Source organism: Acinonyx jubatus, chromosome E4 (assembly GCF_027475565.1).
Source record: "Acinonyx jubatus isolate Ajub_Pintada_27869175 chromosome E4, VMU_Ajub_asm_v1.0, whole genome shotgun sequence".
In the NCBI taxonomy this organism is placed as follows: Eukaryota; Metazoa; Chordata; class Mammalia; order Carnivora; family Felidae; genus Acinonyx; species Acinonyx jubatus.
This window is the reverse complement of record NC_069395.1, coordinates 43,929,031-43,945,347: the sequence shown is the minus strand read 5'-3', so window position 1 is coordinate 43,945,347 and position 16,317 is coordinate 43,929,031. Positions and strand designations below refer to the sequence as shown.

Genomic DNA, 16,317 nt, shown 5'->3' with positions numbered 1-16,317 from the left:
CTTAATGCCCACCACCCGTTTAGCCCATCCCCCCACCCACCTCCCTCCAGTAACCCTCAGTTTGTTCTCTGTATTTGTCTCTTATGATGTGCCTCCCTGTTTTATCTTATTTTTCCTTCTATTCCTCTAGGTTCATCTGTTGTGTTTCTTACATTCCACATAGGAGTGAAATCATGTGATATTTGTCTTTCTCTAATTTATTTCGCCTAGTGTAATATACTCTAGTTCCATCCATGTTGTTGCAAACATCAAGATTTCATTCTTTTTGATCACTGAGTAATATTCCATTGTGTGCGTGTACACACACACACACCCCACATCTTCTTTATCCATTCATCAGTCAATGGACATTTGGGTTCTTTCCATAATTTGGCTATTATTGATAACTCTGCTGTAAATACTGGGTGCATGTGCCCCTTTGAATCAGCTCTTAATTGTAGGATTTTAATCAAGTCCAATGTGGTCTGATATCTCTCATGCTGACTCTTTGCCTTGAAAGGAATTCTTGAAAGGAATGAGCCCCAACACCACAGAGTTCTTTCAGCTGTTTTTCATGATACTTTTTTTTTTTCCCCGAGAAACCGTGTATTTTTTAATATGATACAAAAAAAAGTTTTGGGCATCAGTCAGTAAAAGTATACAACTTAATCCATTAGAAGTGGTTTTATATGAGATGCACATATAGTAAAATATTAAATTAGAATCAATGACTAGAAAGTAGATGTACACAGTAAAAAAGAAAAATTTCAAACCAGAAGACCAAACAATGTTTTTGAACTTTTGGTACACAAAGTATGACTTCCAAAATTTGTCATAAAATTTACTCAAAGGCTTGACGCATTTAAAGACACTTATTTATAAATGAGGTACAGAGCAACAATATTGGAACACAGGGTAAATGATATACTAAAACAATTAATAATGTGGTACAGGCCCTTCTACAAATTATAACACTGACATGTTTCCCTATTAGAAAAGTACATGTATGATCTTCATCAAATTCCTTTACCTTAGTAACTAGTGTTTATAGCAACCTGCTAAACCAGGTTATTACAAGAAGAATTCAATTCACTACATGCTCTCAGCCAGTGGCCTCACCCTTCTACCTTAATATCTGCAGTAATTTTAGATTACTCCCATAGAAAGTATTTTTCAAACACAAGTTCCTAACAAAGCTGACAGCTACAAGTGATGATATCTTGGCTTCACCCTACACTTTAGCTACAGCCAACCTCCCTCCTTCTCACTGTCACTAGCCTTATAGTGGGAAACAGACAATCTTACTGATGATTCTACAAGCAGTGACAAGAGATCCTACCATCTCAGAAATTTAGAACTGCCTTTGTCCAGCAACTTCTGAGTTTTTTTTCTAATTACATAAAGAACCTGAAACATCCAGAGTAAGTTTTAGGATCCTATTAGCAAGATCTCTCCCATTATCACGGTAGGAAAATACCATTCAATTCCACTTCAGCTACTCTCTCAGCTTCCTTGCCACCTACCATGCCAGTATATACATGGAGAATGCTCATTCCTTTTTCAAAGGCATCAAGCATTTTTCCTTTCTTTAAAATGTCCCCAAATCCTATCTCTTCTTCTGAATTCTCCATAAAACTTCTCCTTCAGTCTCTATATCTAACCTTTTAGATAAACTGACCATTTATATAAACATATAATATTGGCAAAAAATGAGAATATTAATTTGTATTTTTCAAAAAGCATTTTTTTCTTATGAGTAAAACAGAACAACGTATCTATTAATCCACTGGCATTTTATTTTAGGCAGCAATGTCCTATAGAAGACAATCACAGCCCTTTAAAGGATTTTCTAGTGTATGCACAGAAGAATTAATGCATGTGAGTCCATCCTAAGTACTAGCAAATGAGAATGTAAAATTTCACGAAGGCACAGACTGTGTCTTGCTCTCCCCTCCACCTCTAAAAGCCTAGAGAAGTATATGGTTCACAGTAGGTACTCAGTAAGTACTTGGTGAAGGAATAATTCACATCTTTAGAAGTAAAAGTGTAATTATGTAGTTATATTTTCATAAAATTTAGATTGTATTGTAGGAAGCAGAGGGCCTCACTAGGAACAAAATCAGATTGGAACGGACACACTGTTACTCAAAGGCACCTTCAACAGCAGTTGTGGAGTTTACTGAACTCAGTACCATGAAAAAAACAGCATGTATTTAACATATATAAAAAGGCTTGCATCTCATTTCCTAAATCACAGACCTTAAATCTTTTAATACACCTCAATTTGGTAAACATTTCTGCTTAGTAGCTAAAGATTACTAGTTAGATATGCTGAAGTTTACATGTAGATGACACTAATTATCTACATATGCTTTAGAAACACTTTTGAATATTTACTCAACTGTGTTAGAATTTCACTCCAACAATGTTCTTCTGGTATTTCAGTAATGAGTAAAGTTAAAAATAGATCTGCCTCATACTATGTTTAACTTTAGTGTGTTGGAATGATACTTCAAAGCATCTTTTAGGAATTGTCCACATAACCCCCCAAACTTTATATATGGAAATATATATTTCAATATTAATGTTTGAACTTGAATCAAATGCAAAACTGACTAGACTCTAGACCAGAGTAACTTCCATATAGAGAGGACCTAATTAAGGTAGGTTCCCCCCAATCCCTATTTCACAGAAACAGAGCCAGGAGCAATCTCAACAGGTCATTGGATCCAATCCCCTGCTAGTTTACAGAACTGTACCTAAACCATCCAAGGAAGATGACTGTCAACCTGACTTTTAAGCTCTTCAAAGACAGAATCCTTAGCAACCCCCTATAGATATCTTTTTAGGATTAATGATTTTAGTTCTGACCTCAGAAAAGACAAAGAGAAGTTATTTTAAAATAATCCTTCATATATCTGACCACTTATAATGAAACTATTCAGACTTGTTTGTTCTGTACAGGCAGAATAGCTTAGTTAGGGCATAAAAATTAGTTGTTCCTTGCTTGTACCTGATTCTGTAAATCATGGGCTAAAAGTTGAAATAGGCCCCTAAAAGAAGCAGAAAGCAGCAGGAGACTCTAAAAGATTATTCAAAAACAAACTATTTCTATTATAGTTATTTAGTACAATCTCTTGTACATAAAAAGTGTTAACTGCAAAATGATTATCTGTAAAACTACTTCACATTGACTATACTTGGCTAATTTATGTCTCTTAACTAAGTTTTACAATCTCTGGAACATGTTACTTTTATACTACTTATAAAACTGTAAGGCAGTTATAGACAACATCCCAAGTGCTTAGATACCCAGAAGCAACCAAGAAATATAAAATGTTCTTTAAGACTGTCTTGTTCACTGTTGATCCCAGTGACTAAAACAGTGACTGACATTAACAGGCAGTCAAATATTTGTTGAATACATGAATTAAAGACAGAATTAATACTGCTAATTCAATATTCTAATAAAAGATCATTTTCATATTTATAAATATAACAAAGGTTAATTTATTTCCTTACACAAATTAATAAAAGAATGAAATTCTCATTCCTTTCCTTCAAACTACCACAAATCCTGATGGATCAAAGCACAATGAGAATAATGAGCCCGGGTTGCAAAATGGAAATATTATAAAGTAGGTACCAGAATTATATCTAAGAATATAAAAACCATCAAAAGTAGTACTTTCAAAACTGAGAGAGAAAGGTGCTTGATCTGAGAAGAAGGAGGAGTTGGTTTTTTCTCCCCACTTTGGTAACTTTCTGCCAAACAGCAGCTATTTAGTGAAAACAACACTGCTATATTTCTTTATAGATGGTATCTCTGTTTAAATTGAGGGGATGCTGTATGCAAAAACTCCATATGCTTCAAATTTACTTTTAACCAAGAGTTCACAGCTAAGTAATGACATAAAAACTAGGAGTCAACTTCATCAATATCTTATGCTTCCTGATTTAGACAAGACAAAAAAATTCTTTATTTTTGAAATCTAACCTTAAACTGTTCTTCCAATTTCTCTCGAAGTGGGCTCAACTTTTCCAAGCTCTTACTCAGGTACACATGACCGTGGAATTTAATAAAGGCCTTGATGAAGTCAGAAACACTCCATTTGGTTTTCACCTCATCCCGGCTGAAATGGAAGAAAAATTTCCATGAATCTTAAGCAGCAAAATGGCTAACACCTCTTAAAAGAGGTTTCAGTCTGCAAAAACACATTACTTGAGCACCTGATACACAAGGAGAAGATTCTGCATGAAACTTTTTATCTGCAACACACTCAGAGGAGTTGTGAGAATTCAGCAGCCTGTACTCCTCTACTGGGAACAAATCAGAGGCTGACTGCTTGAAATTCAGCAATGACTACATGCAAAACTATTAAAACATATCTACATGTTGAGAAATTAGGCAAATGGAAGAGAAGCACAGGTAACTATCAGTTCTTGTACGCTATCAGGTTGACAGGTGAAGACTACCAGGTTACACAAAGTCCTCTCGGAAAAGTCAGCCCTACCTTTCCAGTGCTTTAGAAAGTGCTTTTTGTAGATTAGTGGAGGCAGCTGGGAACGGGAACTTCACAGCAATGCTTCTGCAGTAGTAGAAAATTGTGGTCAGATGGTCTCCTTTGGAAGAAGCTAAGATAGCCAACTGATTGTAAGGCTGACCTAGAGAAGAAAGTTAAGATGCTAAAGTAACCCAAGATGCACAGTCTTGCTATCAGAATACAGGTGATCAGTTTTCAAACCTTTAAATTAATAATGGGGAGTATTTTATAAAGTAAATCTCATGAGTAACTCATTACAAATGGGCATAATTCAAAACAGCACACTCCCACAACAGAACATAGCATGTACAGGTTAAAAAGCACGTCATTAGGGTAGAGAGCACTAGAAGCATAGGTAAGACTTCACGTGGGCCTAGGAGACTCCATCACAACTACCACGTCTGCCACCGCTGTGGGAAAGCAGCCAGAGACAAAATGAAACGAACAGTGTACCCAACTGCCACCCCTGCTCGAAAGGAGCTCCTTTCAGAATCTAAATGAATTTCAATTTGGCTTAACAAGAATGATGTATTTCACCAAACACGAATCACTGCTAATGTCGATTTTGAGGCCATCAAAAGACATAAGCACTATCTCTTAGATAAATAAAAATTTTTCCAGTAAGGAAATGGTGGTATTAAGAGATAATTAAGGAAGCCAGAGTTATTGAAACAATTTTAGATCACATTAGGGGATATTCTTTTTACACTGGTTTACTGACAACAACAGTTTTATTTAAAAAATCCACTTCTGCTTATATAGAATATACAATGAAAAGAAAAAATATGACCAAAACTCCAAGTCAATCAATACCAAATCTCCAAAACTTAATACCAAAACTCCAAAATCTTTTGCTTTCAAAAACCTGAAGATGAGCCTTATTTTCCATACTGCTATAGAGAATCAAGTATCCTAGTCAACCACGACTTGCTGTGAGAGACCCACTCACCATTAGAGGGGACAAGCTGAGCTGCATGCCTATAGTAGGACTCTGCCTGGCTGGTCTGGTTTCTGTATCGAGCTGAGAAGAGGAAAAAGAAACTTTAGTTTAAAAACAAACAATGAATAAAAAAACTAGTAGGGTACTATTTTCAAAACAACTACAGATTTCAATTCTAAAGATAATAAACACATTAAAATTAATTTAAGATAATTAAAGACAGAAAATACTTTAAAACAAATTAACTATAGGATTATGTGTGAAGTGTCCATCTGGCCTTCCCTATTTGGGACATTCAGCATGGAACCAATTGTAAAGCTTACCTAGCCCCCATTTTCAGGTCCTCCAGTGTCATGCATCACCAGCTCCCCCTATGGACTATGCTGGTGACCTGGAGCCGGCCCACCAAGAAGGGGTGAGTTATATGGCACTTAAAAACAAAACAAAACAAAAAACACTATACAATATGATCTGAAAAGTATGTATTTCTTCAATACCTTATAAAGTGACTTTGAAAAATGTCTCATACCTACTGCGATATTAAGTATGTGTGTGCACAGGATACACTAAAAGCAAAAACAACCTAAATGCACTATTCACTGAGTCTCCATGCAGAACTTGGTGCTTACTTTGACATGACCCCAAATGGAGTCAATGATTTATATGACATCTAGATATCTAAAATCTTCGAACTCAAAGGAATGTTCTCCATTCCTTGTTATTTGAGGACAGTTGAAACATAATCCTATAGTTAATTTATTTTACAACCCTTTTAGGTCACCTTAAAGGGACGAACAAGAATAAGTTACATAACACTCTCAGACAAACTACATTAAATAGAAAAACAAATTTAACTGCAAAAAGGAAACAATTAAAAATGAGGTTTTAATATACTGACGATAGGAAGAAAAGAAGACAATCTAGCTTCAGAAGGAGTACCTTATAAACCCTGCAATTCCAAGAGTACAGACTTTTAATTTAAAAGACATTACGGCACCACTTTGAAAACTTTAGCTTTGATTACATTTTTGCTATTCATTTGCCTACATCTGCATGAAGTCCGAATAAAATTTACATCTTCATATGAAAGTTACTACCTTGAAAATCCTTTGCCAATCCCAAAATACTGAGACAATGTAAATTCTTTAATATACAATTTATAATTTCCTCTTATGGCAAACGAAATTGTGTGTACATACTCAGTTTGAGGGAAAAGAGCTTCTTTCTATGACTACTCCAAAAAAAAAGGATGAATATATTAGCAATTCCTTCACACCAAAGGCTCACCAATGTCTCCAAGGTGGACGAGGCAGTGCTGGCAGATATAGGAACAGGAGCTAGACTGTGGCTTCACTATGGCGCTGGTATGCGTCTGTTTATTGCTGATAATTCCCAATTGGGAAGACTTCACACGGCATGGTAAATCTACATTAAACACCGTACACAGTTCTTGTAATAACTAAAAGGAAAACATGAGCAAGATTTAGTGGTAAGTCAGAACTGGTAAGTCAGCAGTGCTCTAACAGTAAAGTTTGTATACTTTAACATGTATACCTAATATCATATACTACTGAGACCGGAGCAAAGACTCTAAGAAAACAGGATAGGATAACTAGTAACATTTATTATAAATCATATCTTTTAAATTCTTAAGTATTAGAGCAATCTAAGATGTGCATCTAAAAGGAACAGAAACATTATTTAAAAAGACTTTTTTACCTGAATAGGGTATTCAGTTCCATTCAGCAAGCAACTCCAAGAAATTATCTATCTACTATTTCTCTTAGAAAGACACAAAAACCATTAAAGACTGAGTGGTTACAAATAGGACTTAAATGCAAGCCAACATATTTGTTCGATTTTAGGAGTTCCCTGAGATTTATTTTAAGTCCTATGTCAGTTCTTATCTTTGCATACACAACGGATCTGATACAGACCTGCAAGGGACTTTTGACATTTACGGAGACTACCCACTTCTTCCTCCTTTGTCTCCTCTAGTCTTACTATTAGAGGTACCTACCTCCTCCTCGTTAGAACTAACTCCTCTGTCTGAGCATGCTTATTTCATTCTTGTCTGCCTCCTGCCTACCATCCCCTCACTCTTATATCTACTATCAACTTCTCATGCTTCTTTGCTATGGCCTGCAAATATCAAGTGTCACCCACAGAAAATATAATAATCCAAAACCAAAACACTCCCCTCCTTGATCCTAGATTCCTCCTCCAGTAACCTTTTAATGTCTCTTCCTCTTCTTAACCAAACTGCTTCAAAGGAATCCACACGTGTCCTATTTGCTTTCTCAATTCCTATTCACTTCTTAATCCATTATGATCTGCCTTCCACACAAACCCCTCTTCCCATCCTACCATCCACCACCACTCTACTGAAACTGTTGTCCATATGAGACCCAGTTATCTAATAAGCAAATACAATGGACACTTTTCAGTCATTTTCCTATTGGACCTCTTTGCTGCATTTAAAACAGCTAACCTTAAGGCTGATCACTGAGCTTTGCTTTTTGTTGTTGTTGTCTTACCAATCATTCCTTTTCAGCCTCCTTTATTCAAAAGCATTTCTCCCCTGACCTTGTTCCCCAAGGGTTTCATTATTGGCCCCACACAGTTCTTTCCGTTCTATTCCATCCATTCAAATATTTACTTAAATATATTCATTCAAATATTTGGTTACTATATCAGACACCATGGTAAGCAACAGGGATAACAGAGATGAATAAGAAAATCTACGTTCTTAAAGAGCTCACAGTCAAATGAGCAAGATAGATAAATAACATGAGGGTGGGGAGGGGAAGGGGAAGGGAGCAAGGAAAACATGATAGCTAGCATAAGCCAAGAGAATAATCTATATCTGTAGCAAACTGCATTCCCTAGCTTACTTGATACATTTGTCTCACTTATCCTGGAGATAAACTAGCAGCAATATAGTATATATAGTGATGAAGCTCTATTTTTTCAGATGAGGATATGAAAGCAACAGAAATATCAAGTGATTTGACTAACGTTACAAAATTAGAAATACATTGATTCTATCACCACACTTTTTAATGTGCAGAATTCACAATATAAAATAAGACACCCTGAGGACCCAACTCATGATTTAAAATGTCCTACTTTTTTCTAAGATAAAAACCACTTCCATAACTGAATACAAATTCTGTGTGCCCTTGTGTACCCTTTACTACTAAGCACAGGAATTATCTATTTCAGCTTTACTTATACCTGTACATTTGTAATGGGCAAGAATTTGCTGAGATAAAATTAGGTAAACAAGTAAATGCTCAGAATGGCTAGAGTCAGCAAATAGAAAAGGCAAGAAATACAGGAAAGGAACGAAAAATGGGGGGAGAGGGAGACACCAAAAACAGACGAATGTAGAAGATAGGAAGAAGAAACGTGGTGGATGGTAGAGAACGGAGTTTGGTAGGTACTGAAAGAACAGACTGGAACACAAGGCAAGGCTAAACATCTATCAAGAAGAAAAAAGAATGTTCACACAAAAAAGTAAATCAAACGTGGCTGGAGCATCATATAGAATGTCTTGTAATAAAATTTTGCCTGAACCCAGGAGTTGTAGGTGAAGATATCAGAAAAGTTCCTGCTGATTCAAAGATTCTGGGTAAGAGAGCTCTGGTTGATTTAGATGCAGAAACAAGGTGGCACTAAAGAAGAAAAACAGATGTTTCATAAGTTGAACAAAACTATATTTGGCAATTATTCTGTGAAAACTCAGTATTATGTTATTCCACTGCTCCTTGGCTCTTCTATGCTAAAAATGGAGAACTAACTATGAAGGTATAGAACATCACCCCTCAAAAAAACTACAGAAAATAATACTTTTTTTTGGCTCCCAGTTTCTTAGAGTAACAACTACTTGTTCAGTTCTTTGATGTTTTAAAAAAACCTACAGTAGAATGTTGTTACATCTTTACTTTGGGAATTCGGTTCTGGCTTGAATTTGGTACCATGCTTTAAATGGCTCACAAAATGACAGCTAAGAAGTAAAAACATCTTCACAGAAATATAAATGAGGATAATCATGTACTAATCTCTTCTCAATCCACTCCAATCAGATTTCTATTCCCACTTTACCAAAGTCACATTTCATTAAATCCAAGATACCATAAATTGTATGATGAACTATTATTTATTGTAACATTGAGAGAAAAAAATACTGCCAATTAAATAGTGCCTTATCATCTCTTGTGAACTTCTAATCAAGAGACGTTAAAATATGAAAAACATTTTTAAATTATTTTTTATAAAGTTTATTTATTTATTTTGAGACAGAGCACGCACATGCACAGGAGGGGCAGACAGAGAAAAAAAAAAATCCCAAGCTGACAGCACAGAGACATGGGGCTTGATTTCATGAATGGTGAGATCATGACCTGCGCTGAAATCAAGAGTTGGAAGACTGACTAACTGAGCCACCCCAGGGGCCCCCAAAATATTTTAGAAATGAAGAAATACAGTATTTGTTAATGTCACCAGTGACTTCTATGCTGTCAAATCTAATCGGTCACTTTTTAATCATCTTATTTGACTTCTTAGCACCACTCAACAGGGATGACCACTCCTTCTTCTTACTGAAATGTTTTCTCTTGGCTTCCAAGTCACCGCTCTGATTTTCTACTACTGCAATGGTGGCTCCTCTTGTGCTGACCTGTTCTCACCTAGCTCTATGGTTTTAAATACCAAACACTAATGTCTGACTAAGGCAGGGTTCTTCATTGTAATCATAAAATTTACTCTGGCCCTGACCTTTTTACTGGGCTCCAAGCTTATTTATCCAATTACCTATATGACATTTGCACTCAGATGTCAAATAGGCTATCTAATTTAACACGGACAGAGATGTTTTCTCTTCAGTATTCTCCATCTCGGTAAATGGTACAACTAGTCAACTAGCTGCTCAATCTGATAACTGAAGTCATCTTTGACTTCTCCCCTATCTTGATTCCACATATCCAGTCCAATCCATGATCAAGTCTATTGGTTAATCTTCAAAAATCCATCACTTTTTTTCTATTACCACAGTAGCATCCTAATTAGCTTCCATTCCTAACCCCCATACAACATTCTCCATACAACAGCCAGGATAATCTTTTTTTTTTTTATTACTTTTTTTTTAATGTTTATTTATTTTTGACAGAAAGAGAGAGAGCAAGAGCGAGAGAGAGAGAGCGAGCCTGAGTGGGGAAGGGGTAGACAGAGAGGGAGACACATAATCTGAAGCAGGCTCCAGGCTCTGAGCTGTCAGCACAGAGCCCGACACAGGGCTCGAACGCACTAGCTGCAAGATCACGACCTAAGCTAGACTCAGACACTCAACCAACTGAGTCACCCAGGAGCCCCCTGCCAGGATAATCTTTTAAAAATGCGAACTTTATCATGTTACGTCCCTGCCTCCTCTCCAACGGCTCACAACTACACTTAAAGATTAAAATTCAAAACTCATCGTGGCCTAGAAGATTGTATGATGATGTGGATTTGGTCTACACCCTCAGTCTCATAGCTTAATCTGTACTATGTGTAATCAAGAAAGATGTATAAAACATTATTGTTAGCAACACCATTAACTGTTTCAATTATCAAACGAAGACAACATAAAAATGCAAGTAAAATATCCTATTAATGTTAATATATGAAAAAGTTTATTAACACTCATTCTACAATTGTTTTAATTGTTCAACCACTGCCTAAGGAATGCTGGTGGAGAAAATCAATGCTTATTATAAAAATCGAAAAAATGTTTTTCAAAATTAGATTAGCCATATATTTTTCATTATAAAATAATTTGAATGATTTTATTTACCTGCCTATAAAATTTTGTTTACAATTACCATACTCCCTCAATAAAAATGATTCTTGTTTTCCTTCCTTGCAGATTTATCAAGGTGCAATTAAAACTTTGGAAATGTGTTACATTGCATCATAAAAAAGGTTAAAAATCATGTTTCTAGGTGATTAACCAATCTGTATAATAACTACAATAAAAATGTATTGTAGCATATGGACTCCTTCCCTCTCTTCCGCCATGCCCAGCTGCTCGGGGTCCCTACTGCTCCCCCTACTTCAGCTGTGTTCATTCAAAATTCCACTTTCTACTACATAGGGAGAGGAAGGAATACAGATTTGAATCGGACTAGAGTTTTAGAACTAGACTATATTTCAAAAATCTAAAAGCAACCAGAATGTTATGAAATCTTTCTAAGAAGTTATGGTAGAAATCTGGAATTCAACAAAGCATAGATGAAAGTAGTGATGGCGGGGTAGGGGATAACACTTTTGTTAATACTCTGAGTTGAGATTCCTCGATTAACATATCCAGTCAAACTGTAATTCAATAACACGATCTTTTCATCATCTTAAAAGATCTTCATAAACATCAACTTATAATAGTTTCATAAATTTGCATTTTACAGATGTCATAATTTAATCATTATTATTAGATATTGGTGCTAATTTTCAAATATTGAGATTTGAATTATAATATCTATTTGTTCCTTTAAATATAAATATTATTGTCCTTACTAAATATCCACTGATCTGGGTGGCTTAGATGGTTAAGTGTCTGACTCTTGATTTTGGCCGAGGTCATGATCTCACAATTTTGAGTTCAAGCCCTGCGTTGAGCCTGCCTGGGATTTTCTCTCCCCCACCCTCTCAGCCCCTCCCCTGCTCACACTCCCTCCACTGACCTATGGACAAAAACAAAACAAAACAAAACAAACAAAAAAAACCATATTAAAAAAAAGAACCTGGTAACATTAGGAAACTCTGATTTAAATGAAAGAACAAAAGAAACTTGAGAAAAAGATATCTGCCAAAAATAATGGAAAAAATTAGTATCTTTCAGTATAAATCAGACAAATCACCATGAAAACAATAGGATCCAAATGATGAGTAGGAAAAGTAAACAATGACTTATACAAAATACAAACATCTAATAAAATAGGAATGCAGTTCAATACTAATAATCCAAACATTAAATTTTAAAAGAAAAATTATTTTCCATCTAATAAGTGTTAAGTTACTCATTTAATCATGCATTCACTTTTACTGAAAACACTTAACGCTGGCAAGCATGCATCAAGATAGATACTTTTGCAGGGGCGCCTGTGTGGCTCAGCCAGTTAAGTGTCCGACTTCAGCTCAGGTCATGATCTTGCAGCTTGTGAGTTCAAGCCCCGTGTTGGGCTTTGTGCGGACAGCGTGGAGCCTGGAGCCTGCTTCAGATTCTGTGTCTCCCTTTCTCTCTGCCCCTCCCCCACTTGCGCTCTGTCTCTCTCTCTCAAAAATAAATAAAAATTAAAAAAAAAAAAAAAAAGATGGACACTTACATACACTGCTGATGGAAATATAAAAATATAAATGATAATCTCCTGGGAAATAACAATGTATGTTAATAGTTTTATAACTTGATTATCCAATGATTTTATTCATCATCCAGTGAAGAATTGTCATCATCAAATAATCCAATATTAGAGAAAATGCTTATCAAACTGCATGACAATACAAGGGAAAACTTACATGTTTATAAAGGAGATATAATACTGGATATGTACAACTATGTACAAAATTATTAAAGCATCAGAAGAATATATATTAAAGTAGTAATTTATCCTGAACAGAATTAAATCTTTTTCTGTGTAATTTCCAAATTTCTTAAAACTAGTATGCATTATTTTTATAATTAGAAAGCAAAAAGGAATATCTATTAATGTATCCATCTCTTCATTTAGACTAGATATTCCCTTAAAAAAAGGAAAAGACTATGTCTTTTCCCTTCATATCCTCAGTATCTGTAGTGTGCCTTAGAACAGTAGGCTTTTAAAAGCCAACTTGTGGAATGAATTAATCTTTAACATCTGCTTTAAGGACTAGTTAGTGGCACACTGCAATCCCTCTCTCCAGAAGTACCAACTTCTGCTAGAAGTTGGCATCCATTTAAAAATTAATTTTGAAAAGAAAGAACCATACTTTAGTTCTTTCAATGACCAACTGTGAACAATGTTTTAGTCTAAGTAAAACAAATAATCTCTGTAAGATGATGGCTAACTATGTGACAACTTCCAACACAGCCTTTCCTTTTCCTTCATTCCGAGACATGGTAAAACCAAAATGGAGCCGAAATACAGGTAGCAACGGTCAAGCAGCAAGCACAGAGGGAATGGCCAAAGATTTCTTTTAGTCTAAGATCTTCAAAACTGTGTCTCGCCATTCTAAGATGAGAGTTTATACACATTTTATTAATTATGAATGCTACTACAAATGGATGAGATGAAGTTTTCTAAAATATTCTGTTTAAAGAAAATTCATTGTTCGGAAAGAAGATTTATGTATTGTTTAACCCGCCAGGTTTAGAAGTTTTATCAGCATGTAACCAAGCACAAGATAAGTCTCTGAGGATGATAAATCATTAAAATAATAAAGTAATCATTTTATTATTAAAATGGAGGAAAATTTACTTCATTTCTTAGGTAGCTTAACAGCATTTAAAGCTTCAGATAAATTCTACTAAACACATTAATACTATGAAAACTCACTTGATATCACAAATTTTGACTATTTCTTACCTGGCACAACACAGCTGTTACTTTCACAATGAACTATGCCCATACCCATAAATTCACATTTGCTCTGATACCACTTATAACAGACTACTTTTGCTGTTTCACTAAGATATGGCTCTCATGACCCTTTTTCTACTCACACAATTGTATCTCCAAACTTTAAGCCAAAACATAAACTTTAAAAAAAAATTTTTTTAATGTTTATTTATTTTTGAGAGAAAGAGAAACAGAGCATGAACAGACGAGGAGCAGAGAGATAGGGAGACAAAGAACCAGAAGCAGGCTCCAGGCTCCGAGCTGTCAGCGCAGAGCCTGACGCGGCGCTCGAGCTCACAAACTGCGAGATCATGACCTGAGCCGAAGTAGGACACTTAATCGACTGAGCCACCCAGGAGCCCCATAAACCTTTTTTGATTGAATCTTTTTTGTTTTAAAGGTCTTATGGTCAACAATCTGGGATATTTTTATTCACTTGAGGGGTTATAGGTGATCAACTCCTGGATGCCCCCATAATCATAACAAAAAGTACTTATTAAACAAGATGTGTATAAAGAACATTCATGACTAATTCTAGGAGAACTGATATACAATGCAGAACTCACCTGAGTATAGAAGCCACTAGCTGCCTCTAGGAACAGAGATAGGTTTGCCTGAACTTCACTCCGATTCGGGTTTGCTCGATTCTTTGCCTGGCCTTGTAGTGTTGTGATCTGATTCTTAAAGGCATGATTCCAGCTGAAAACAAAATGTAATTCTATTTGGTATAGCAGTGACTCACTGGGCAGACACTGGTCCCCCTGAGAACAAGAAAGAACTGTTTGTTATAATTATAACACACTAGACAGTAAACCTGCATTAAAGTTACTCACTTATTTAAATAACTTTATGCTCCTCTTTGAGCAAGACCAGACATGCAATAGAATCCAACTGACCTTAGTAAACACTTACCAAATGTTCGAATAATCAGACTGTGGCTTCAGTTATTAATCTTTTAGAACTACTATAGTTAAAGCCTATTTAGGAATCCCAGTACAAAACAAGAACTACAGTCGCAAGACCAAAGTAAAAGTAAGCTATCAACAAATTGCCATATACACTGTGCCAAGAAATGACTGAGTATATCCTTATTAAGTGACAGGTATAAGGGGAAAATTTCTTTTTCGATATTAAGCCATATCTCTTATTTCCATAAAATCTATTTCCCACAGCACTCTGTTCTAATTCTTTTTAATGCTTTCTTTATTTCTCTTGGGGTTAATGTTTTCTTCACAGCTTGAAATATAAGTTCATTTTTTGATATTTCAATTTTGGCTATTTAAAATAGGAAAAAACACAGTGCTGAAATACGGCATATCAAAATTCTATTATAAAATGTTTTTCTTGAATCAAGCTGTGTAAAGAATCATTTTAGATTCAGTTAGGGTAAAATACAGTCATTCCTTAACTTGGAAACCACAGTGGGGGGTGGGGAAAACAGAACTAGGATGGAGGGAGATTATTACTGGCTTGATTAAAGGAAGCAAACACAGATGAAAGGTCTACAACCTACCTGGAAAGTACCTAATTCTTTATCAATGTCAACTTTTGAGACACTAGAGCACTTGCGTTTTTAATGCTTCATGAGGACAATCGCTCCCTCAGTATTTCTGATGACATTTTATCCTTGCCTCTAATATCATAGATACGGATTCTGAGTGGCTGTGATTAAGCTCTTTTATTACTAGAACTCCTAAAAATATAAAGTATCTAAGAAAGGTGAACAATATAGGAAAAACTAATCTTCACCACAACTTAGGGTACTAGGCATTACTAAATAGAATATTCTTAACTGATTCTTAATATTTCATCAGGCTAATATCCGTGATCCAATTTATAAGGCAAGGCCCTCCACAAAAGGCATTTATTTACTCACTTGGGAATCTGGTCATCTGTCATTTCACCTCTCATAGAAAGAACAAGTGGAATAGCCTAAATATACAAAATCTTTCTTTAGTTTTATTAGGGGTGGGGGGGAAGGAAATACCTACTTATTTTATAAAAGGAAGAAGTTCCCTTACAATGCAAACACATTTTCCTTTGGGAGAAATTTATAGAATCACATTCACCAAAGAAGATTTATCTGAAGTTTACTGTTGAATTTTTTAGTCATGGTTTAAATGCAGGACTGAACACATACAGAGAATCCAAACACTGTCTCTTAGTACTTGAAATATACATAGATTTGTTTTTATGATATACCCCAAAGACCTGAATAAGACTC

The 16,317-nt window shown here is 35.4% G+C and overlaps 1 protein-coding gene across 13 annotated transcripts in view; it reads right to left on the bottom strand.

Moving 5' to 3' along the window:
• SMG7 (SMG7 nonsense mediated mRNA decay factor) overlaps window positions 1-16,317 on the bottom strand; it is a 90,365-nt gene that overhangs the window by 19,507 nt on the left and 54,541 nt on the right. For all 13 annotated transcript variants that reach the window (XM_027074373.2, XM_027074376.2, XM_027074372.2 and 10 more), the window contains 5 exons: window positions 14,660-14,792; window positions 6,751-6,922; window positions 5,473-5,544; window positions 4,494-4,644; window positions 3,977-4,112 (listed from right to left, as the gene is read on the bottom strand). In XM_027074373.2, the coding sequence (XP_026930174.1) occupies window positions 3,977-4,112; window positions 4,494-4,644; window positions 5,473-5,544; window positions 6,751-6,922; window positions 14,660-14,792 (664 nt within the window). The remainder of the gene's footprint in view (window positions 1-3,976; window positions 4,113-4,493; window positions 4,645-5,472; window positions 5,545-6,750; window positions 6,923-14,659; window positions 14,793-16,317) is intronic.